We start from the raw sequence: 27,661 nt of genomic DNA on the forward strand, positions 1-27,661 counted from the left end.
TCTGATTTCTTTTTGTCTTTGGTAAGAAAATACTAAAGGTATAATCTTTTGTAACGGAAGTAAGTTAATGAATTACAACACTCCAAATAGCATACTTTTATACAAAAAATGCTTATTATTTAAGATAGCATGGCATACTTCTCTAAAGATTAAGGACAATTCAGAGATGTTTAAGATGTTTATTCCGTTGGAATACACACACACACACAAACACACTTATTTGATCAAAGTACGGGAATAACATAAAAGGGGGCAGGAATTGTAGAAGACCACTTATGTCCAAATACTGACACGGTACTTAGTATTAATGCCTTAATTCCCTTTCTAAGCCTGATAATACTATTACCCTTAAATATTTTCAAAAAAAGAAAGTTGAACTAAAAAATAATAGGATACTTTGTCATCTCAAAAAATTATATTTTAACCCTGAATCATAAGCTTCTCAAAGGGAAAAGGATGATTTCTTATTCGTCTCTATATCCCCAGAGCCCATGCAAGTGACTGTCAATTAAACAGGTTATTGAATAAAGGAAATTTTAAGTGTTAAAAGAAAACATTAAATGTATATCCTTACCTTGCTTATATCTTTATTTTATACTCTATAAAGTTAATTTCACTTGTCATCAGAGAAACTTTAAGTAAAAGTTAAAAGCATCTTTCGGAAATAACAAAATAATCTCCAATAGCATATATGGGATACTTCTGATTTACTAATTACCAACAGGTCATTAGTTAAGACCCTGTAATAGGAAAGAAACAAGATCAAAGAAATCCTTTACCCATTTTAAGTATGGGGTAGAATTGGTTTCTACAGAACATAGGCTATTTGATAATGAAAACTAATAAAAAAACTTGTAATATTGGGACAGTATAAGTTTTTGGCAATAAACAAAGATTTTTTTTATGATAGAGAATGCTTACATTTGGGATAGATGAGTACTGGTTAGTATATTCAATTACATATGTGGTAGTAAAATCAAGAATTTCTTTACTTGATCTTAACTATGAAGGCAAGCATCTTCATCTATATAAAATACAATTCAAAAGACAGTTATCTTATATAGATTATTAAAGTTTTCCCATATAACATAGGTTCCTACCAATAATTTTATAATATAAGCATATAATACTATATATATATATATATATATATATATATATATAAAATGTATTTTATAAATACTCTGTATTGTACATTTGGAAGGATGATACTGAAACAGTAAATATTAAATATAAAATTAAGACCAAAAAAGTTAACATGAAAATAAAATACAGCATGGAAAATGGAGTAAGACAAATATGTGTTTGAATACTGGCTGTGACCATTATAACTCATTTAATAAACAAACATCTATGGAAAACCTACTGTGTGCCAGGCACTGTAGATAACTTTGAACAAGATGGTCAAAGTTCCTGTTCTTCTGGAGAATATATTCCTTGGAAGGAGTTAGATAAACAAGTGAACCAAAAAATAAAAGATTAGGGTGCTAAAAAGGACAGTAACTAGAGCATGGGGGAGAACTGTCAAATCAACTTCTTTGATAGTTTTGTCAGGAAAAGACTCTCTGAGGAAGTCACAGTTGAGCTGAGACTTAAAAGATAACAAGTTAGTTACTCAAAAAGTCAGAATATTCAACTTAACTACTAAGGTGCTGAAGTGAAAAGGACCTTTGTGCATGTCTGTGGAACAGAAGGCAGCCCAAAGGGAGTGGAATTAGTAAGCAATTAGGACATTTGTAGGAGATGAGGCTGGAAGAATAGATACATGTCAGATAATGCAGGACTTTACAGGCCATGGTAAGGAATTTACATTGTAGTACAGGAGCATGGGAAGCCATTGTAGGCAGGAGGGAGACATGATCTGATTTACACTTTAAAAAGATTACGATGATTAATGTGAAAAAAGTAGATTTAAAGGGATGTTAAGCTAGAAGCAGGCAAATTAATCAGGAGGCTATTGAATGGTTCATGTGGCAGACGATGGTGGCTTGGACTAGGGTTCTCACAGTGGAAATGGAAAGAAACAGCCAAATCTGAGAGACAGTCTAGAAATGCAAACAACAGGACTTGCAGATGGTTTGCACTGGGGAGAGTGGTAACGGTGAGGAAAAGGGAGGAATCACGGAAGGCTCCAAAGTTTATGACATGAACTACTGGATGGTGGTGACATTTACTAAGATGCAAGATTAGGGGAGGAAACTGTGTGCATGTGGGAAGTCAAAAGTTAAGTTTGATGATTTTATTTAACATTCAATTGGATATGTTAAATAGTGAGAGGACTAAGGCTGGTGGTGTTCAGAGGAGAGGTCTCATATAAAATATAAGTTTATCAGTAGTATTTAAAGCCACGGTATCTGGATGAAATCCTCTAGGTGGAGAGCGTAGTTAGAGAAGAGGGCTCCCCAAAATGGTACAAATAGAGAACAGGGCCAAGACTCTGAAGTAACAAGCATCTAAAGGGGAAAAGGAGGAGGAATATCCAGCAGAGAACACTGAGAAGGAACGGAGAATGGCTTAAAAGTCAGAAAAATGGGGTATCTTGAGAGCTGAAAGAAGGGAGTTTCAAAAAGCAGGGCCTGGACATCTGTACCAAACACTGCTGAGAGTTAAAGATGAGAAAGGTCCACTGGATTTGGCAATATGAAGATTACTGGTGATGTTGACAAGACAGGAGAAATTGAAGAGTGAATGGGAGTCTTTCGAGACGTATTTTATGAAGGGAAGTGAGAAATGGGCAGTAGTTGGAATATGAAGTGGGGCCAAAGAGTTTATCTTTGGAGATTCCAGATTATGTTTATATTCTGACAGGAATGATCTAATAGAAGGGAAAAGAAGGATGACATGAAAGAAGTCCTTGAGAAGGCAAGAAGGGATGACGTTCAGAGCAAAATGGACTGATGAGATTTTAGGAAAAAGGGACACTTCCTTCACTGTAACAGAAGGGAAGACAGAAAGGTGGGTAAAAATAAGAGTAGAGATTGGGTGGTGGAAAGATAACCTTGGGCAAGTTGGTTTAACTCAATACGCTTTTTTTTTTTTCTTTAGATAATAATATCTCCTTCCCTGAGCTGTTGTGAAGATTAAATTAGATAAGAGATATAATAAACAGCAATGAGCATACTGCCTGGTACTCAGTAAATCTATTTCAATATATGCGATCATTATTATTAATCAACATATCTCAGATTGCAGATGGATTTGAAACCATTTTAGAGAATATAGTTTCAAATAATACAATTAGAATAAACATTAAGTCTGTATGGCATTGAAGCCTGCATTGTTTCTAGACCTTTCCAGTAATTTCATTTAAAACTGGACTGGACTATTCATGTTCCAGAAACAAACTTTTTTGAGCAGTTTCACTTTTAATATATATTTTTTAAAGAACAGGAGCAACAAAAACTTAAAAAAATTAATGTTTATTTTGTGCAGAAATTTTCTGTGGATTTTCAAATCCAGAATTTTGGATGGATTATGGACTAATGGTCTGATGCAGATTTAAAGTTGCAGAAAAACAAAGAAGCAAACTACAGAGCAGGTCCCCCTAGATACAGAATCTAAAATCCTGTTTTAGCCTCCATTATTTTTCTCCACATGCCAACCACAGTTGAAGTACACACAGATTAAGTACATATAGGCTTATATGAAAACCCAATAATTTTAAAGTTCAACATTTCTACATTCTAACACCTTCTGAAAAGCCCTAGAACAGTGCTACGCCTCTCTCTCTTTCAAATTTTCAAACCACTCCTCTCTCACCCTTTTTTCTTATTGGGATAACTAACAACTGGTACTTTCACAAAAGTGAGTCTTCTATTTTATCAGGAAATCTGACTTTACTGCCCCCAGTTTAGAAATATTATTCTGCGTTTCAATACATTTTTAGTAATTGTTTTTATGATAGTTATCTAAATCAATGAAAGGGTATTACACAGTTGATTTACACCAACATTTTAACTTTTATGAGAATAGAAATTATTTATTCTGTGAAAGCAGATGGTTATAACAGCAACTGTGATTTTAATGATGAGAAATTAGAAGCTGACTTTTTATGTATTTTGTAATATTTCATATATTTCATAAATATGATATATTTACATACAATATTAAAAATCTATTTATCAATGGCTATCATCTAAAATGGCCTTCTGAAAGAGAATTTCTTAACAGAGATAAGTTCCAGTTGCCAACCACAAAATAAGACAGTAGAAAAGACAGGAAGTATAAGTGAAAAATAAATTTAACAACATATATTAACTGAATCAAATAATTAATGCCTCAACCAAGAGGTTTCATTGTAGCAAAAAAAAATTAAAAAAATGAGATTTTACTGTACTTCAGTATGAAGATGCATACATTTAATAATGTACAAAATTTAGGTTGCTTAAATGTGATTTTGAATTTCCATTGATTTATTCAAAAGATATTTATTATACTTCCAATATGTGTAAGAACCCATTTGATAAGATGATTCAGTGGATGCTTATAACAATATTATTTTTACTTTAAGAATAGCTGTTATAATACAGAGATCAAGTTTTATGAAATCCTTTAAATTCCATTAAATACTACAGAACCTTCTCTAATCAAAAGTGAAAAATAATGTTCTGACATTAAATAAACTCATTAAGTGCAAACTTATGTTGAAACTGAACATAAAAATAATCAAAGAAATAACAAACCAGCATATTTTATTTGAGGGGAAAGAAAGGCTTGGTCTTTCAAAAGCATTAAAGTAGACCCAATTTGAATCTTAATGGTAGTATACATACATGTGCACCCACCCCCCACCCTGCCTCCCCAACACATGTACACCTTTCTTCTCTCAGTTTATTAACATTCTAAATCTTTCTCCCAGGTTTAGTCTTGCAGCCACTTACCTGATAAAGTAGGTCACTTAAAAAAGGAAGAAAGCCCAATAAAATGAATTACAAAGGCAACAAGATTAAACTGATTGCACTGTTTTCATACATCTAGTTGAAATTCTGCAAATATGCAGTTGGCTCTGGTTTGGCATTTAACAGCATGCGATCAGTAAGGAGGAGGAAATTTTATTCTCATTAACTGTTGCAGATTTACTGCAGTGAAAAAGGGCTATGTAACCCGAGATGTGACAGTACAGAAAGATCAAAGCCATGGACTGGAAACTAAATAAACCCTCTGGCTACTTCCTGCAAGGAAAATTCACTTTGGCAATGTAAAACAGAGCCCAGTTAAAAACTACTCTCAGTTTTATGAGCTGTCGTAGCAGCTCAAGTGGTTTGGACTGGCTGAGTTTAGAACATTATATTTCCTTGTTTTTGTCTTAGATACTTCTGTAAGCAGTTTTATAGACTTTTTTTTTTAAACACAATAACAACAACAAAAAAAGAAACTCTTTTCTTTTGGTTGAAACTGAGAGGGTAACCACTAAACTTATGAAAGCAGGCAAGTCTTCATTTGCACATTCCTTTCTCATTTAGTTCAGTTTAATATTTTGCTCTTAGATTCAGCAATATACACTTACTTTAATAATTCATCTGCAATCTGTACAATTCCTATTCAAAATAAGTGCAAATCAGTTTACAGAGCCCACATGGCTTGTATCTGAGGGGTGAGCTATTTGTAATAGCACATCTGGAAAGACTACAAGCAATATGGAGAATATGGGAATTAATTAATACTACACTTAAAAACCTACAGGCTCTAGGTTTCATCTGTTTTTTTTTTTTTAAGTATTTAAGAAAAAAATTTGGTTTAACATTTCTAATATAAGGAATTTTAAACAATTGATAAATATTTAAATCACATTGTTAAAATCAATCAAAACACAGAAGGGCTAGAATACATCAATCTTAAATCAGAAAATATCCCTGAGTTTAGGAGTATGCTCAGTATCATTGAATCCAGACTCAAAGAAAATAAAGATGACATGCTCTATTTTCCTCTCTTTTTATTTTTTTGGAGGGGATGGTGGCACTTATCAACCAAATTGCTTACAGTTTTGTTACTCTCGTTAGAATATGAATAAGCAAGGCTTTATAATGCTAATTTGAATCCTACTCCCTTAAAAAAATTCATAATTTTTTTGAAAATAAGAGTATTTCATAGGTTAAATATGTCATAAAAGCAGTCCTTGCTTAAGGACTTTCTATTTTCTTTCCATTTAAATTTACAACAAATTTTTATATATCAGTATAGCCAAGAAAAATGCTATTAATGCATATAAAAAATGTACGAACTTCAACACTAGATAATCACTCTTAAATGGTGCTGATATAATTAACTTCCCAGTCATGACTGGATTAACTCCCATGTCATTTCCTTTAGTACAAAGCCTCACCATAATTGACGTGTTAACATTTTTATAGGATCCAGTCATATTCAGATTACTTTTCTTTTGCAGACTCAGTTATACCGAATTTCTTCTCCTAAATGAAAGTCTTAATAAAGTGGCAATAATTTGGTTTTCTCTGGGAGCATCTTTGGACTTCTTATACAGCTAATAGGAATGCCTCCAAAAACTCTGCTCAGACCACCAGATTGAAAATTAACACAAACTTGACGAGGCCAGTTCTGTCACCAACTTCTCTTCCTTCTAAATTTCCAAATAAAAGTAAATCATTTAAAATATTTTTTCAAGTCAGGAATATAATTTCTCTAGGATAAAGCATTTCCCCAAGTTTCTAGGATTCTAAGCCTTGTTTTTTGGCTTGTATTTCTATATTTCCGTAAAGTTTACAATTTGCTAATGCTGATGTGTGATAATCTAATAAAATTTGGCCTTAAAAAGTTATAGGCCCAATTTACTAATAAAACCTAATTCAATTCTCCTTGGGAAATGCAAATCATTAGTGTCCAAGCAGTGGAAACAAATTTCCTTGCTTTTCAAGGCTAGAAAGCAGTTGTCTCTATTAAAAAATCTAAACAAATAAGACAATTAAGACTAATACACGAGGGTTAATTTATAGGCATAAAACAACAGCATCATGTATATAAACATTTACGTTGGTTAATTAGCTAAATAAATGATTTGCATGAGACATTAGCCCTTCTGGATGAGATTATCCCACTCATTTCTTATACAACTAGATTAATCTGTTGAGAACTTAATGAACTAAGAGAATTTAACAGTAGTGAACTAATTACTTAATGTGTGAATAAATTTTTAGCAACTTGCCTCCAAGCAATCTGAGGCATCAAATTGCAGTAAACCATGTCAAATGTATTACAGCAAAATAGGTAAACAATATGTTTTATTGCAAAACAAAACCTACCTACTTGTTCTGAATTTTAATAACATTCATTCTAAAACTTTCTAAAGCACAGTTCACTGTTACACTAAAATATTTACTTGCTGTTTGGAGGCAGTAATGGTATAAGAATAAGAGTGCTGCCTCTTACCAAGCTTAAAGGCTAACCTATTAGCTTTCTGTGTTTGGGCTAGTACCTTAAAAATCTCTGAGTCTTAATGTCTACATTTGTTAAAATGGGGACAATACTACTGTTTGCCCTATCTACCTTACACACTTGTTGATGATCAAGTGAGATATACGACGATATAAATGATAGCTAAACGCAAGTTATTAGTCTTTGTGCACTTAGATTTAGACCAAAAAAACCCGCCTGACACATTTTATTCTTTGAAACTTTTAGAAGGCTCTTAAGACATTCATCTTCTGAAATTAAAAAGAACCTAACTGGCAGAATTGCTATGGGAGTATTTAGAAAGAAAAATGTGATTTAATGTAAAGATTGTGCTAGAGCAAGAGTCTCACAGTGTAAAAACCATTTATTTGCATTTGTTTGATTTTCTCATCAGAAGTGTGTCACACAGCTATCCCCACTCTTGCTCTCCTGTTTTCACCATCCCGCAAGTTTAAGAGTAAAATGACCACTTCATTATCTTAGATATACTTTTACCTGTCATATAGTATTATTTCTTAAGAACGGTTTTATTCAAGAAATTTTACCATACATTTCTGATTGGTTAATACTGATGAAGGTGGGAAGAACTTAAAATTATTTCTATTGGTTATACCTAGGTATAGGACTTATTACTGAGCTTAAAATACATGTTTAAAAACAATGTCACTTATATGACATTAAATATGATTATAATAAAAAGTTGCATAGATCTGGATATTTTTAGATTAAATCATATACTTTGAAACAAAGCAAATTTTAAAAGCAAATAGGATATTGTCTTGTTACCCGACCCCGTTGTTTAGGTAAATAAGTTCTACTGTATGTGTTTTCATTATGATTTAACAAAATTCCATTTAAACTGAGATGCAACTCTTGCAAACATTTCAACCTAGATATAGCTAAGAACAAGTATTAGGGACCTATGCAAATGTGCATATCAAGAACAGAGAGTAAATTAAACATATAACAGTGCCTTGTATATACAAAGCATTCAGTTAAGTTTTTGTCTTTTAATATTATACATTGTTTGATAATAGCCTTGTCTTAAAATGAAGATATATTTATACATTAAGATTAAATCAACAAATGTCACAATGTTTTAATACATGCAAATGAATATAAATGGAATGACCAAATATTCTAAACATACTGTCAACTTTCATTACTAGAATAACAGATGCAGCAGTGGTGTACTCAGTTTTATGCTATCAAAACATCATAGGTGAATAACTTTTTTATCAAAAAAGAATTTTCTTTTTCTTTTTTATTGCAGTGACATTGGACTATAACATTATATAGCTTTCAGATGTACATCATAATATATTTTGAATTCTGTGTAGATTACATCATGTTCACCACCCAAAAGCTAATTATAGTCATCCACTCACATGTGAACCTAATCATCCCTTTTGCCCTCCCTCCTTCCCCTCGGGTAACCACCAATCCAATCTCTGCTGCTATGTATTTGTTTGTCATTGTTTTTATCTTCTACCTATGAGTGAGATTAAAAAAGAATTTTCAATAAGGAAGAAGCAAATTAAAAGGTTTTTGTGGTCAATTCTTTAAAAAGTGAATAATTGGGGCTGACCCAGTGGCATAGTGGTTAAGTCCGGTGCATTCTGCTTCAGTGGCCCAGTGTTTGTGGGTTTGGATCACAGGCACAGACCTACACCACTTGACAAGCCATGGTGTGGTGGCAACCCACACAGAAAATAGAGGAAGACTGGCACAGATTTAGCTCAGGGCTAATCTTCCTCAAGCAAAAAAGAAAAAAAAGTGAATAATTTTATGTAAAGTGAATATCTATTGCTAAGTATATCTATTTTGACCTTCATATTTACTTAAATGAGAACATCAGGGTAATATAATCTAATATGTGGAAAAAATCATGTGGCACACAAGTAGGTGCTGAAAATAATGTTTATTCCACAATTAGACAAGTGTACCTCACTATACTCAGTATCTATTTTCTGACACACAACCATTTATTATATTTAGATAATTTATGTATCTAGTCTTTATCTCTGCTTATTTCATAAAGATAAATTCTTAGAAATAAAGTTACAGAGTTAAAGGAACTGAACAATTCAAGGCTCCTGTTTTCTATTATGAAATACATTCCACAAAGATTTTATCCATTGAAATTCCCACAAGAGGTGTATCAGAGTACCTCTTTGCTCCTATGTGAGGGTATTAGCATTAAAAAATCTTTGGCAATTGATAGACAAAAATGGAAGCTGACGATTTATTATGTAACCACTGTGTCTGGAAAAATTACTAAGGTCAGAATTTTTGTTAAAGACTTCATGAAGCATGTTCTCTGCTGAGAGAGGTTAATAGGAAAAGAAATTAATAAATAATAAAAAAGCTATGCTCATTTTGTTTTTTCTTTAAAATTGGCACTGGAGCTAACAACTGTTGTCAATCTTTTGTCAAAGCCCACCAGCAGATAGTTGTATATTCTAGTTGTAGGTCCCTCTGGTTGTGCTGTGTGGGACGCCTCAGCGTGGATTGAGAGTGGTGCTGGGTCTGCACCTGGGATCCGAACCAGTGAAACCCTGGGGTGCTGAAGTGGAGTGTGCAAAGTTAACCACTCAACCATGGGGCTGGCCCTGCTATGCTCATTTTTGATAAAAATTTTACAAAACTAAATAAAGTAGCTTTAGTTAATGATTATCTTTAAAAGGTTTTATAAGTATTTACCAATTCATATAGTTCCTACAATGTTGCTGAAGATATGATTGGTCTCAACATCTCTCAAAGGAAATGTTTCTAGGAGGTTCTTTTCAATTTCTTTTGATCCTTTCCATATAATTTCTATACTACTGCCACAGTAATGCAGGTCACTAAAACTTAAACTATTAGAACAAATGGAAGAGTTTGGGTTATCAATTAAAAACTGATAAAGGACTTAGTAAAGAAGGGATTTTACTTTCCCTCAAAATAAAAGAATTGATTGAACAGCCAAATTAGGGTTGTAACATAGACAGTAATTTGTTTTCTCCTTTGAATAACTGCTTTGAAATAACATCATAATATATACTTCTAAGAATAATGTGTAGTTCTGTAAACACTATACAATATGTTTTAGATAGGGAATATATAATTTTGAGCTTGCTTTTCTCCAGTGAAAAAACTGAGTAAACCTAATAGCTGAATATAATTAAGGTAGTCTTAAAGCTAAAGAAATAAGTCTAATTTTTAGAATTCTAGAGTAGAATTGTAGAATTTAGAATTGTAGAGTCCTCAGGAACTCAAGAAAATTTACACATCTGTCTCAGGAAAAATTATACATTTAAAAATTTGGGTAAAAGATTATTTCTTATACATTAAGGAAATAATTTGTTAGTTCTAACATTTCAACTGTCATTTAATGTTTGAAACAATAAATTGGAGAGAACAAAATATAAGGTGTATATTTGTATGTATAATATATATGTAACACTCAGAAAAAATGCCAAAGTAATTTAAGAAAGAAAAAAAAAGAGGCAGGCTATAAAATACACACACAGAAAATGAAAGTGTAAGAATCAGATGGCTTAGACGATATATACGTCTAGTTCATCTTTGACTCTAGTGAAATGGTCAGTAAATGACATCACTGTGCCAACCACAAAGAACTCCAGGCCTTCTGAAAAATATTTTTCAAAGCCCCAAGGAAATCTAAGCACTCTCTGCAATTTTTTTTCCAGTTTATGAAAATTGGATTCCTATAAAAGAAAAATGGACCATTTTTACTGCAACAAAAACTGATTTGTAAAAGCTGGAAGCAGTTTAAAAATACTCAACATGCGGTTCTTGTTAGTCGTGAAAAGTAAGAGTTATAATAAAAAAAGGTCCAAAAATATGGTGTGGATACATGGTATATAAGGGGAAAAAAATCTAGTCTTACTCCTATTATTTTTAATTAGCTTCAATAGCAAGTTCCACTTTACTTTCAAACACCAGTTCAGATTTTGGGAGGGTAAGATTTACATCTGACCCTCTGAGATTGGCAACTCTATAGCTAACGCCTTGGAGCCCCTAATGTATTTTGCATTACCTCTAAATGTCGGGAAATTCTGGCGCCAAGAGGTTCAAACTGATAGTGACACATGTCTAAAACCCAGGATTTGCTGTCCAACTGCCAGTATCTATTTTATCAAACATCCAGTCTCCCTTGTAGAATAGGATAGATGAGTTTAACAGCTTCACTGTTTCCAATTAAATTGCCTTGCTATATTATAAAAATGCAGGCTTTTAGATTAAGAAGGACCCCTTGACTTGGATTTTAAGAAAAATACCAATTTGAAATCTCTAAGTCTGGCTTAGTTTCCCTATGTTAACAGATTTGTCCTATTACTAAACTTTGTCATTTTAGGAAGAAAGTGAAGAACTTTTCTTTGAACAATTAAAAAAAAAACCTCTTATCATACAAACTGGAAATTTGTAATTTACCTTGCAGGAACTTGGGATCATCTACTCTACCTGAGCCCACTGAAACTGATATGTTAACAAACCCACAAAAATTGAAAAGCCATGAGTACTGGCTGAAGAGCATGCCACTTGGCACTGTCATATTGTTTCATGTTCTCAAATCATTAAAAACAATGGTAATGATAAAAATTCACATTTTAGACATTAATTGTTTTTTATTCTTCTTCTTCCAGATAACTTGACAGTGCTTATTTATCAAAGACATATAATAAAAAACAGAGAAAGAATTTGTAAGTCATCTGGACAATTTCCCTGATTTAAAGGGAAAAAAAACCCCTCAAAATAGATAACATTTTCTCTCTTTAAAAGTATTTAAAGAATCAGCTTTTTCAATATTAAAAATTCAATCAAGACACCATTCTTTCATAGTTAACCTAAATTTTTCATGTTGTCCGCTAAGTCTGCTTACACAGTGTAGATCAAGAATAAAAGTTCAACACCTCCTGTTTACATTTCTCAAAAAATACTCCTATTTTGCTTAAAATCAGCTAAAATGAAAAATTTCAAAAGTGGTATTCTAAGCTAATGTTATTTTATCTAATAGGCTTTAAATTTACCTACTGGATATCAGAAGCTAAAACATAGCTATTAGTTTAAAATTTTACATCTGGAACACTATGCAGCAAATTACCTTGCCAAAATATGTGAATAATTGTGTAGCAACTTAAAATACTTAAATCCTTGCAGAATTAAAAAATAAACCAGAGTTCAGATCCGTGGTTTGTTACTACCAAAGAAGAGCACAGAAACCCTATTAAAAGGGAATCCTAACTAACCAAAAATGATTGAATAAAAGAAAGAGTAAATGATTCCAGAGGAGGTCAATAAAACAGAATGTAGCAAAGAATAACTATGAAGTTTTGGCTATTCTGTACACTTATGCTGTATCTCTGCTGATACATCTTAAAGTCTCTTTTTATTTGATCTATTATCTACAAAAAAACCTGAGGAAACTCACTGTAAATTATTTCTTCTGGAAATAGAAAGAGAAAATGATACAGTTACATGATTTAAGGCCTGAAAAATTACAAACGACAAGAGATGAAAGACACAACTTTCTCAGGGGAAGTTCTTCTTAAAGGGCAAACAATTCTCAAATCAAAATGATTATAATAAAGAAGTATATCACTCTTTTGATTTGAAAAATAGTCTATAGTAAGTTTTATTAACTAATCCTGTAAGCCAACATTACTGTGATGTATCTTTTATGATGTAACAGAAGCTACTTAAATATTTTTACCCTAAAAAGGAACTGAAGTTACAAAGGTAAGATGATTTTCCCAAAGTCATTTTAAAAAGTTATTAACAGAACCAAGGAATAAAATCCTGAAATCTTTGGACACAGTGAATAATCAGGCATTGAGTGTAGCCATCTCCCAAAACATTTTTTGGTTTTGTAAAATGAACATTTTTGAACATCAGAAATGAGAGATTTTACTGAATAAGCTTATTTAAGTTTGTTGTTTTGTATCTTCAATTTTAATGAAAACGTTCAGGTTCTTAAAAATCACATAATTACATTAAAAAAATAAAAGTGTCTTTCTTAAATAAGTAATGTATGATTAGTATCAGTCTGCTTTCTTTAGATTCACAGTATTTGAAGGACATACGAAAATAATGTTTTGTTCATAGTGAAACATAAATGGCAGAATAATTCATTTTGTAAATGCTATCAGCAAAAATCTTTGATATAGATACTAGAATTATATACCCAAATCATTTCCTCCTTTTCCAGTTATGTTTTAGAAAACATTTGCACAGTGAATTATCACATGATGGAGTATAGTAGTTATAATGATTAAACAGAGCCTCTATTTAAATAATTATAGCTAATATAGACAGAAACATCAGAAGTAATCAAAAGCCATATGCTTTCTGGCATTTCACCACGTTTAACTTTTATTTCCTAAGTCAAGGAGCTTCTCACCATGACAATCCAGTACACCGATACAACTATTTCTAAAGTGCTATTATTTATTAAAGTCCTCTACAAAACACTGAACTACGTTCATGTAAGGTTACAGCATTTCATGCAATACTCTTATTTTTCCACTATGCTTTTAAACATTGGGTCACAACCATCAATGAGTTGTGAAATCGATATAGTGGGCTGCAATCTGCATTTCAAAAATGAAATAGAATAGAAGAGAACAGAATATATCATTGTACATTACAGGCAGTAAGAGTAACTACTGTTTAAGACATTTTCATTTTCCATATATGCATAGGTATGTACATACACGTAGGTATATACATATAAACAAATATGTATGTGTGCACTGGGTTGCAATATGAAAGGTATTTCTTAATGTGGGTTGTGGTAAAAAAAACACTTTAAAAGTCACTGAGTAGGCTATGTTTCCTTCCAAATTAGGCATCACGTTATACTGGAAAGAACATCAGCTCTGGAGACATACAGACCTAAGTTCAAATTTTTTTCTCTACCATCCTACTAGCGTGAGTCAGCTACTTAAACTTAAATTATTGGAGACTTCCTTGATTTCTTTATCTGTAAAATAGCTACAATAATATTTGCTTTAAAATGTTGCTGTGAAGGTTAAAATAGATATGATGAATATTTGTCAAACAGATTATACACAATAGATGATCAATAATGGCTGCAATAATTATTATTAAAATGCCTTATTACAAGTGGATCATTAAGAGTTATAACATATTGGTCACAACTGTATTCTTTCCTTTGAAGAAATACATAGACACATTCTCCAAACAGAAAATAGTTTATGTTAATGAAAAGTAGAATTTTATAAGAGGAAATTAAATCAATAATTTAAAGAAAAGAATAAATAGCCTTAAGGGCAAATAAGACTACATCTACTCATTGAACTAGTTTAATGTGAAATTTTAACAATCAGCCTAAATGAAAATATTACACCTCTAGGAATGACATGAAGGGGAAAATATTGTTTACACTTTCTGGCAGATTTAAAAAATCTAGGATACCAGTAATGAAGTGGGATAACTCCTGGGGGAATTTTATTATAATGAAGAACAATGCTGGCATGTCTGAATTTTTTCCCCTAAATGTTTTATTTGAATACCATCCAGGGAAGAAAAGTCTTTAATATAATCAAAGCATCAATTTTTAAAAACAGTGATGTCTGAATAATTGTTAAAATACATATATTGTGTTCTTATTTTATATTATATTTTATTGGCTTTGGAAAGCACTTAGGAAACAATCTGGGTTCATTAATTTGGCAAAAGTACTATTTCAATAGACAGCCTGTATTTTCCAAAGAGATGAAGCATATATTTTTTTTCAGATCTGTGACCTCTATTTTTTTACATAGAAAATGTGACTTCATAAGTTAATTTAAAATCAAATAAGCATTGTCTTGAAAATATTGAGGATATTTTTCCTCTTCAATGAAAAAAGAGAAACGTGGGGTGAAGAGAATTCTAGTTTTGCAAAAACAAGAAAATCATCATATATTAGATTTTTTGCAGGAGACTGTTTACCTGCCAGGAAATGAATGCTGCCCAACTATCTCTCCATTTTGAAGGTGATAATCATTGAAGAAATCTGGACTTACAGCTCCCTCAGAAGCAATTAATCCATCTGGAAAGAAGGAAAATGGTAACTAGTGAAACATATTCGTAGGGAATAAAAAAGAAACTATCCTATCAAGCAACACAATAAAAAATAACCTGTATATTTAATCTGGAATGAAAAATGTTAGCATGACATGCTATGCTCTCTGGGAGTATGAACAGAAGACCATACATATGTAAGTGTTCTTTTACAACAATGCAGCAAACAGTTGAACATTTATTCAACATCTACTATGTGGTAGTACTATACTACCCTTACAGAGACGAATAAGATAATCTCTGCCTTCAAGGGGCTGACAGTCTTGTGGAGAACACAGAAAATGATAAGGGGTGAGGTGAGGTATGGAGGGACAGTAAGGATGGCCCACTCTAAGGAAACAGAAGGAGTGAAAACAAGGACATTAAACATCATGGTGTCAGTAAAGAGCAACACTCAGTATGTCTCACATTTTATACCCGGACAGCTTCATTTATGTAGCATGATTAGGGAATTAGATATTTCAAAAAAGTGAATTTCTAAATAAGCAATGCTTGACACTTTAAGTGCCAAACCTTAAAACTCACACACAAACTTGGGTCAGAAATTTTTGTAAATATATTTTACACTCCCTGTGTTTTTAAAAAGAACACTGAACATAATTTAAATACTTCTTGATGACTCAATCTTCATTACAAGCATCAATTATTATATAGTCATGCTCTAGGTTACTAGATAGACTTCACTACCTATGCTCAATGGCTCTATACTACTATGCTTTTTGAGTTCTTTTTCTTTGCTTATAAAGTGCTTCTTTTCCTAAATCAAAGTCTTTATTATTACATCTTGCTGATTTTAGAGTGATACCAGTTTCTCATTTACTCTAATCTCAGAATCTTGAGAACCTATTTTTGAAAAAATTAAGAATAACAAGAATCTGAGGGAAAAAGATCCAATTGATGGCTTCAGGGCTGTCCTATGCATGGAACAAATAAATTTTAGTATACAGCTTTTATAATAAGTATTTGGAAAGCACTGAGGCCTTTTAAAGTTTCCTTTTCTGAAAGTATTCTAGGTTGCTAAGTGACCTCTAGATAAACGTTGGCTAGGTCATACCCACAACACTGTTTATAAATTTGGCACATAGAAAGCAAATTATTCAGTCACCAGATGATCATTTTATACCTACCATATGGATAATAATACTGTGCTAGGTCCTGTGGGAAATATAAAAAAATTACAATACATAATTTCTGTTTTCAAGAATTTTAGGTTAAGGAAAATATAAGACAAACACTTAGGATGCAATTAAATAATACCTTTCATTAATAAATTATATACAGCAGGAATGTAAATATATACCAAAAGAGACCTGGAGGTAGAAAAAGTTCTATGTAGAGGTATTACTGTGTTCTGCAGGGGTTAGAAAGTCCTACTTGAGGAAAGAGGGCAGCAGAGGTGCAACTGATTTGAGTCTTGAAAAGACAGGTAGGAATTAGATGACAAGATCTGTTTGAGGAATAAGAGTATTAAAAATCGAGTAAATGGTAAAATTAAGTAATAGAGTTGATGAATGAGTGAGATGATTTCTATTTCTCTAAGACTCCTGTAACTACTCATTTGTTCCATATATGCATTTGTTACATATCATATACTAAAGACTTGTATTATTATTTAATTGTTGAACTGTTAATGAATAACTTTGGTATTCATCTTATTACTTTAGTAAAATTAAAATACTTGAGTGTCTAACATTTAGTCCAGTTTTTATGTTCTCTAAAAGTTAAAGATTCTATAAATCAAAGACAAGCTAAACACAAAAAAGTTACAAAAAATGAAAGTATGGGAAATGCCAAGACACCATAGATTGAGAGCTAAGCAGCTAAAAAAAATTAATTTTATATGGATCTAAGACTTTGTAAAAAGTGTGGCTAAATTAACGAGGTTAAGACCACAAAAATCAACAAGTTCCTCTGCTACATTAAAACCAAATAATTGAGGATCAGGGTTTAAGATCTGCCAATTTTAGAGGAGCAAAGCTAAGTAAAATGCCAAAATAAAATGTATACCGCACTTTGAAAATAAACAAAAATATTCAAGTAGAATAAGATTCTAACTCTCAGAAATGTTTCAGACATAAATACAACCAAATAAAAAGATACCTGAATTATGTTTTAGAAGTTTATATCACATGAAACATGACCTAGTAAAGTAAGTCAGATCAGAAAGAAATTAAATGACAAACTGTTGTCAAATTCTTAACATCTTCATTTTGATTCAGAGCTCCCACTGTCTTCAAAGGGAAAAATGAGTAGCAAAAGATAAATGGAATACAGGGAACTACAAACTGAGAGCCCATCAATAGAAAGCAAACAAAATTTCTGAGTGTAAAGATTCAGCCAGAAATTTTATAAACCCAGAATACAACTAGCTTAATAATATAAAAGCTTGATATTAGGTTAGTAAAAAAGAGTAAATTTATACTTCTGAACTTAATTTTTAATAATCCTAGGGCCCTGCAATTCATTCAGTAAACTACAGTTTCTATAGTGCCCTTTAATAGCTTGACAAAATTTAGGCAACTCTAACATATGAGCAATTTTCTTCACTAGAATGAGGTATAAAAGTTAGATGATACCTTAAATTAAATCCTCAACTCAAGCACTCATCTCAAGTTCTCTGGAACTCTGTTTCTCAGTATTCTGCATCCAAAATTAGTTCTTTTACAGGAATACTAAAAAGGAATCATCTACAGTATTAAGTACAAACTCCAGATAAATCTAGGTGTGTCCTTCTCAAGCTGCTCCTCTAACCCTATTGTTTTAAAGACAACAAGGAACCAAGGAATTTCATGTAACATTTAAACGAACAGAGAACAAACAGCAGACAAGATGACATACACCAGAGCACTCTGTAAGCTGTAGAGCATTATATGGATGTAGGTTATTACATTAAATGAAACCTTTCAGACCATAGTTATATAAGACACCTCTTTGAGGTGCTCCAAATAACGAAGGTAAATATGGTTATACGTAAAATGGGGTATGACAAGGATGAAATCAAAGCAAACTTATTGTCAGCACAGGTAATTTATCAACCTTCTGGTTTCTGAAAGTCAGTTAAAAAACTGGCGTATATACATTGTAAATAAAAGTAAAAAATACAAAACTCAATAACTTCTTATATATTGTTACTGAAATAAATTTTACCTTTATTTTTTAAAGTCAAATCAAAACATAATATTGGGCATTTTGGTGAACTAGCTAAAAGTGAAATTGTGACTGTGAGGGAGAAAATAGATATAAATAATGGAGAGAATAAGAAAAAGAAATGACTAAAATAGATAAATCATAACTTATTTGGCTGTCCTTGATAAGACACATCATAGAAACACACAGGTAAATGAAAACTATGGTTTTGCAATGATCCTGAGACAGAAACAAACCATTTTAAGATTCACATTCCAGAAATACATTCACATGTTAAATACTAACATTCACCACAGTTGATGAAGAACAACAACAAAAAAGTAAAAAATCATTTAGAAATGTGTGGTGGCAATACAACTTTACAAATTATAACATACTTCCTCTGTGGATAAAGTACTAAAGCAAACAGCATCATTTTCATGATAGAAAAGGAAATTAATCAGTGACTAAAATCACAATAATTTTAGAGTTTAAGGAAAGAAATACTGTAACTAAAGGAGATGCTAGATTCCTAATTCATGTGACAACACCAAGATCTTTTTTTAAAAGTAAAAGCAAAAGAGAAACAGATACATTTTGACATATTTAACAGTTTGAAAATACAAAGGACAATACTAGTGACTAGGAAGAAGCAAACGTATTTCATTCTGCAGTAAAAGATTAGACCCAGGGAATCACAGGCTATTTAAACTAATCTCTGTGGCTGAAAAGCCACTAAAGCTGCTTTTATTGGAAGCAGCCTGAAGTTTTATGGAGACCGAGGCACTTAAATAAGATGGCTCAAGCATTCAAATGAATCTGTAATATTACAAATTTATCTGATGTTTCTGAAGATACAACTGCATACAATAAAAGCTGACATTATCTCAATTTTCATGCCCATATCAAGAGACACCACAGAGATTCATTTAGGTGACGAATTACTCATGGAAAAGTAACTAGGTAAAATAATAAACTAGAAAAAATATAGATGGCTTGATATGAAGAACTGTATCTCTAAACTCATAGCAATGTAATCTCCACTGCTAAACGTCAACCACATCATCAGGCTACTGGTATTAAAAAAAGCAACAACCATGAGGATATCTAATGATGATATTTCACCTCTCAAATGCTTAAATTTATTTATACTTCCATCAGCAGTGGCTGCTTCTAAATTTTGATATACAAAAATATACATAATTCAGATTTCTCACAAAAGCATAAGTTGTACAATTAATTATAAAATATTTCACTGAAAATGTTTGATTTTCATTTTAAGAGCTTAATTTAAATGAATTAATTTTGGAAAAGTGGTACAACTTTTGAAAAATCCGTTCTGAAATTCTGATTGTGTTAAAGCAACAAAGCTGAATACTGAGGTGGTTAAAAGTTTTATTTGGTTTTGGAAACTGGTAATTGATTCACCCTGAAAAGTAGCTATCAATCTTCAAAGCAAGAAACTTGATTCCAAGAAATTCTGATTTCTATTAACACAAAAATTCATATCATATATATTTTACATCATTTTACTTCATGAATATCTGAATATGTAAGAACAGCTGCTTGCCATTATTGAACTAAGAAATTCTGGTTGGTTGAAATTAATGATCTATTCCATCTGGTTTGAAACACAAAGCAGTATTTCATACTGTAAAGTTCAGTTAGGAAGAAATCTATTTAATGTTCAGAGTAAAGTATCAATTTTCCAGGATTCAAGTATCTATATCAAATATAAAAATAATTCAGTGTTTATGTGCAATTTGCACAATACATGTACACATGTAAACACGTAAGTGAACACAGAGTAGGAAAAAAAAGTAAGCCATTAATTCAGATCTAATTACTTTAATGCTTTTTATTTCCAACCTGCTATAGATCTTAATTAGAAAGCCTTTCCTTCCTCTCTTCAACTAAATGACTTCAAGGAAGTAATATTAATATTGGCAACAAGGTAACATATTAAAAGCCAAAATATGCAAAAACTTACCAATCTTTATGGAAAGAGGCAGTATGGCAAAATCAACGAGGTTATAACATATATAAGATATATGTAAAAATTAAATTTTATCTTGAAAACACCAGCCGAATTTAGAAGGAAAAAACTATTGCTATAAAGTGTCTAAATCTTCCCAACCAAATAGTCACCAAATAGTTTACTAGTTCAAAACTAAAGCAAAACCATAGCAAAATTAGACTGTTAAAATGAAACATACTGAAAAACAAGACATAAAGTAGTAAGTTATACATTTAAATAAATGCAGGATTAAAAAAATGAATTATTACATTTTCAAACAGAAGTCAGAAATCTTGAAGATGTGATTTTAAGTTACACATTCTAGAAAGTAATAAACTAAGAGCAATTAATTTTCCTGGCTACAGCCTTTTTATGGGGATCACATCAAAGACTAACTTGGAAAAAACTAATGGTGAATTAATAGGTTTGCTTGGTGTGTACTCATGTTATGCCTAAAATCATTAGCAGAAGACCATTTATATACTAAAAGAAGTGCTTACAAAGCTTGGGAATGAGCAGGGTTGGCAGACCAAAATCTCTATTTATAGCACACAAACTGTTTATTTTTGCTTTGGTTATCATCTTACCTGAGTTGTAGAAAAGGTCAGGTCTTTCGAGAATATCTCCTTCATGGATGTATGGCTCAATACGATCATCACCATACAAGTACTGCTCACTCTCATCCATCTGACGACTCTCTACCATCTCCAGCCACTGAGAGTTATGCCAACGAAACTTTTCACTCTGAATTTTCTTAGCCCATTCTTCATCATATTCCTAGTGAAAACAAATAGTCAACTATCATTACATAAGCTTACGAAGGGACTCCCTTGGTACTCAGATAACAGCACTTCTATCTCATAAGAAGAGTAATTTGGAGGGCTTCAATTGGGTCAGAGAAAATATTTAAAAAACCTGTTCAGAATTATTTTATACAATAATCAATAAAAATCAATTAAATACATTTCTGTTTGGATTCCCAAATGCCAATGGCAAAAACTGGAAAAGTTTAAATTTTATGAATTCTTCATACAAGTACTGCTAGAATTTAGGTAAGCAATCAGATTTCAGCTTCCAAAGAGTTTTGTGGCACTGATGACAGATGGTTAAGCGTTAAAATTACATCTTTCACTATATCTTTTTGTTTAGCTAACACTTTTCAGTAGGAAAATAGAATTACTATTAAGGTATTTCTCCTAACTATTTAAATGGTTTACTATGGAAAACAAATAGCAGAATCTAACTCAATTTTGTTTCAATCACAAAATAATGATGTTGTCTTATTTAATCATAATTATTTCCTTAAATGTCTATCTCCTGCTTCAACCATTAACTCCTGAGAAACAAGACTGGCTTAGTCACTGCTTTATCTGTTAACATCTGTTCCAGAGAAAGTCCCTGGTGAATGTTTTTGAAGGACAAATAGGCAAGTTACTATAAACTACAGCCCAACCGATCTAGCGCCCTACTTTTTCCACAGGTTGTAGCTACTACTGACTAGTGTATTCACTTAATTAATGGACAGTACCTCTGATGGCATAGATGAAAAAAAGGCTTCAGGTTATTTCTTGTCATCCTAATCCTAGGGATCTTTGTTTTAAATTCCTCTTAATACTTTTAATTATAGTTATCTAAAAAGGAACTGGGAAGGTCCCAGGCAATAGTACTGTCCTCTAGTAGTCAAGATGATCATGATCACTAAGAAGTGGATCAAGTATACATTTTAGTCAAATGTTGAACAATTTTCATCCAACGCTGAGGCTCAAGTCAAAAACTGTCATCACAGAATGAATTTCTGGGATGTAAGAAGTCTTAAATTTTATAATAAATGTAATTATTATGATTATCCTGTTAAAATTTTACTTGTTAAATCTTAAAAGTGTCATATTATCAATAAACCTCTTAACATGTCAGCTGTAAGACTGTATGTTCTACACCATACATCTCTGAAACTATACATATGCTCCTTTTCAACTGAGTTTAGTGGACTTAGAAGATACTTTCTGGCTATGGTCCTGCTAATGGTAATTTTGCCACCAAATTACTAAGTTTTCCTTCTTTCTAATAGGTATCTATTAACATTCCTATTAGTTGTCAATCTATTTCCTAATATAATTATTTAAATTGTATAAAAGAGCTGTCATAAACATTATTACACTTTAAAATAATAAGCATTTATTAATTCAACTGTTATAATTTCAATATTTAAATCATTGAGATTTTTTTTACTCCAAGTTACATCTACAATGGTAACCCATATTTGAAATTGGCAGTTTAGATATAAACAATAAATCCAAAATCCCAATGCTCTATCTTGTTGTTATGGTTACAGTGATTAGATATGATGATAATTTACACAATTGTCCAATCGATGATGACATAAATTCTTCTGATAACGAGATAATACACACAAAGCATTTAGAATATCTATATTGAAAACATTTAGTATTAGCTATTACTGTTAATTAATTGAGGTAATAGCTTTCTGAATTAAGAACTATAATTATTGGCATTTTACAAATGAGAAAATGAGGCCCAGAACACTGAAGTAACTTGAAGAGTACAAAGCTGGTTGTGGCTATTCCAGCACTGCAAACCTTTGGCCAGCCATGTGGAAAAGGCAATTAAACAGAAATGAACGCTGTCAGGGTCACTGTAGAATGGGTTCTTCAGTGAACGAAACTCTAATAAATGACCTCCAAAGTCAACTTTCAGCTCTAAGATTCTATGAATGGGCTGAATTGTTGACCAAGCAGTGATATGGGAGGAAGTGGCTTCTGGTCTGGTAAATATATTACATAACACCTTGTATTGTGAATCATGTTCTTTCTGACCTGGCTGCACATGAGAGGGTGCTAGGGAAAGAGGGAGCTGAAAAAATAATAGCACAGAGATGTTGTTACAAGTAGTTTCACTGACTGTAGATTTTAGTGGTTCATTTTGGGTTTCCAAAATTAAATAAAATACTAAGTGGTGCTAATTATGGAATATGGGCACTGTGATTAGCTTCAAAATAATTTAGCCCAGGGGCCGGCCCCATGGCCGGGTGGTTAAGTTTGCGTGCTCCACTTTGGTGGCCCGGGGTTTTGCCAGTTCAGGCCCTGGGCATGGACCTAGCGCTGCTCATCAAGCCATGCTGAAGCAGCGTCCCACACAGCACAATCAGAAGGGCCTACAACTAGAATATACAACTATGTACTGGGGGGCTTTGGAGAGAAGAAGAAGGAGAAAAAAACAAAAGAAGATTGGCAACAGATGTTAGCTCAGGTGCCAATCGTTAAAAAATAAAATAATTTAGCTCAAACGCTAAATATAACTTTGAACCTCTTTAAAATTCATATGACTTCACAGGCATACGTTTTGGTTCCACGTGAGGCATGGTGTTATGTGCTCAATTAAAGTTAGCTGCAAGAATATATTGTCACACTAGAAATGACCAGATAATTTAAGAAGAATGATCACATACACTTACAAAAGAACAAACTTATTATTCACTAAGATAAAAAATCTAATGCATAAACAAAAAGCAAACGCTATTTGGGGCATGAAATTATCCATATTAATTAGCTTTTTTTAAAAAAGATAAGTTAGTTACAGGTCACCAAAACTCCCAGAATATGCCTTTTAATACCAGAAATCCTATTGAATCTACATTAAATATTGGAACTAATTTGAGTGGTGGTGTTTCTTTTAGCAATACTAGCCTGTTTCACTTGGCAAGAGATATAAAACTAACTTTCCATTTTAGTAGAAAAACTTAAAATCTCATTATCTAAATGAAGGCGTATTCAAGGAAGATGATAGCAAGACATATGATTTGATTGTTTTATTATAATTTAAGTTCAAGCATATGGATTCCTAGTGTAAGAACAGAAGATAAAACCCAGTCAAGTGCCCAAAGCATATAAAATACGGGGTTTGCTACTCCACTAGGAGTAAAACTTGCCTCTTACTAATATCTGTGAAATGTTACAGAGGTAGGTATAATTTTTAAAAAGTAAATCCTTAAACCATGTATTCATAACACATATGTAGCCAAGTAAGTAATGCTCTGTACAAAAAAAAATTCATGCTTATTCTAGGAGTTACCATCTTATACCCTTCTCATAAGATTTTATTATTCTAATTTAATAATAAAAAGACATTTAATAAACGTAGAAATGTGTAACATGATGCTGTTTTCTTCACAAATGATAGCCTTTCTAACTTAACCCTTTTTGTCACCCTTCAAGTTTATAAAATATTCTCATTAATGAACCTACCCATGCAAGCCTGAGTTTTTAAAAAGAGACTACTCACACTCCATTTGACAGAAATCTGAAAACACAAACAAAAAATATCCATGAGAATCCACGGCTAACTGATACTAAAGCTTGACTTGTTATTGTATTGGGAAAGCTGATTTGCCAAGGCAGTGAGTTAGCACAGGCCTAGCACCAAATGTAATAAGACTACCCTTACACTAATCTGAATTCCTTTCAAGTTTTTGCCGCCTTATTTTTTTTTTTAATCAGTTTATGACTATATAAACCCAGAGAACCAGGGCATCTCTTAACATTCTAAGTCCTAAAAGTATAGTAGCAATGAAACAGATTGCACTGTCATTTTATTAAAAATAATTTTACTCTGATTTTTAAGTATTTTTGTACGATAAAACCATAGGTTTAATTTTCTATGATTAACATAATGATTAACATGTGCAATACTGTTTACAGGATCACAATGAAAACACTATGGCTGTCTTCTCAGCTCTTCAGAAAAAAACCCAAACAGTTTCTCCTTCAGGAAACACAAGACAGAATATGTTATTCTATACCAAGCTGTATAACCATTTAGGATATAGAAAATTATGTTTTGCAAAAGGTCCAACCATGATTACAGATTCCCACTACAATGCATCCACTACAATGACAAGGGGCGTTTTCACAAGAGGTGGCCTTGAGACTTAATAAGTAAGCGTGGCTTTTTGTTACAGATCATAGCAAAGAAAATGGCAAAAAACCTTAATCAAACAGAATCAAGGTCTTAAAGTCTCGAGGAGTTATAACATGACTTTTTGAAAACATTTGGAGTTTTATTATCATAAGACTATCTCATTGTTGAAAATTGAAAAATTATAGAACAAATGTCCATAATACCTTTACCTAGATAGAAGCACAATAAATACTGGTATATATTGTTAACATGTTAACAGCCTTATATTTGCAACTCCTCCCCAGCCCCCGTCTCTATGTGTGCCTTTCCTTCTCTCTCTCTCTTTCACACGCAAACACCACACACACGTACTTTCTTCTCTCTTCCACTTTTAGTGAAAACCAGTAAAAACTTTATCATACTCCAATGGACCAGCATTCTGGAATCCCCAGCCTCAGCTATCCTGTGTATCTATCCGTAATGAGTATAGTTTAATAGCCGTGGCAAAGTCATAGCTTCTCTGTGTCTCTCAGTATGAATATAGATATTAGTAATATGGTATGGTATAATACAAAGAACACTGAATTAGGAGTTAGGAGACCTGGGTTCTGGTTCTGGCTCCGATACTAATAGAACTATGCAAACTTCTAAAGGTATTTTAATATTTTTTGGTCTTAGATTCTTCATTTCCAAAATAAAACAAATCTAAGATTTATGAAGTTGTAACATTCTATAAATAAAAATCTACGATTAATATCATTACTTCATAAAGCTGTTGAAATAACTATTGCCCCAAACTGAAGAATACTGGCAGTATAAGGAGTTTATTTTAAATAGCAACTCTAAATGAATATCTAGTGTCAAAAATTTAACAGATTGAACACATTATCAATTAAAACCTATTCCCTCTAATCCCTCTCCCCCAAATCACTACTTCCCTCTTCTATCACCCACCCCCATTATCAGGAAAGAATTATGGAAATTCAGGGATGTCAAAGCTCAACCACAGCCAAGATATGTCATAAAAATCTATCAAGCCATTGTGGAAATAGTGTAGGAATGGAGCTGTTTTTTCCTTCATTTTTGACATGCTTCTTTCCACAAGGAGTGCATCTTGATAGCCTTATTCTGAGACTTGAGTTCGTCTTGTATTTAAAGTCCACACGCTTTGTTTTTTATTTTCTTCTCTTCTCAGCTCCTGACATTAGGATCTTAAGCACTCAGTTTCCATAAATTCTAAAGTGTCATGAAAGACTTATGGTTTGATTTTTTATGGAATGTGCCATCTTTTTTGAAGTCCTATATCATTTTGTTTACCACTTAACCACTGAAACATTAAGAAGCCTTAACAAGCCTATTCTCAGAGCCTGCTCACTATCAGGAAAACCCTTTGTCACTGGCTTCCGTCACACCTTGTATCTGATTAACACACTATAGGATAACATAGAGCTACATAGATCTGCTTTGTGTTCTAACATAACTGATAGAAAACAGATTTTCCTTTCTCCTTTAATGTGGCAGCCCCCTAATTGAGAATGTAGTATGGTTTATTTAATACAATTCTTCATACTAAATTAAAGCAGATCTAGAGTAATTTAGTTGCTCATTAAGCTTAAGGTAACTGCTAAAAAGATGCCTTTTATATCTGAGAAAATACTTCTCCCAATGATAAGTATATGATATGTATATATAGATATACACATAATTAAACACACATACATGATAGAGTTGTTGACTTTTATGCACATACTATTTCTCAACAGTATTATTCCAAGTATTGTGCAATAGTCTTGACTACGACATTTTTTAACTAGACCTCAAGGTACAATTATCTCTGCAATCTCTCTTTAAAGCACTGAGGCTTATCTGTGCAATATCATCTCAAATATCATGTCCAGTCTGACCACGAAGTAAAAGATATAACTAAATCAAACTTATTTAAGTAAGAAATCATGATTTGTCTTTCATACTATGCTTGGGTTCTTTTTAATCCAAATGTTGCCAATTAAAAAAATTTTTAAAGTAATACCCATTAAATTGTCAGGGAATACACACATTCATATATATAGGTATGTAAATTCTGACAAGCAGGAAAAATATCTTAAA

At 32.2% G+C, this 27,661-nt stretch overlaps 1 protein-coding gene across 8 annotated transcripts in view; it reads right to left on the reverse strand.

Moving 5' to 3' along the window:
- Positions 1-27,661, reverse strand: part of KIFAP3 (kinesin associated protein 3) — a 178,893-nt gene that overhangs the window by 14,039 nt on the left and 137,193 nt on the right. For all 8 annotated transcript variants that reach the window (XM_023640529.2, XM_070267657.1, XM_023640528.2 and 5 more), the window contains 2 exons: positions 21,229-21,418; positions 15,367-15,466 (listed from right to left, as the gene is read on the reverse strand). In XM_023640529.2, the coding sequence (XP_023496297.1) occupies positions 15,367-15,466; positions 21,229-21,418 (290 nt within the window). The remainder of the gene's footprint in view (positions 1-15,366; positions 15,467-21,228; positions 21,419-27,661) is intronic.

Source organism: Equus caballus, chromosome 5 (genome assembly GCF_041296265.1).
Source record: "Equus caballus isolate H_3958 breed thoroughbred chromosome 5, TB-T2T, whole genome shotgun sequence".
NCBI classification, from domain to species: domain Eukaryota; kingdom Metazoa; phylum Chordata; class Mammalia; order Perissodactyla; family Equidae; genus Equus; species Equus caballus.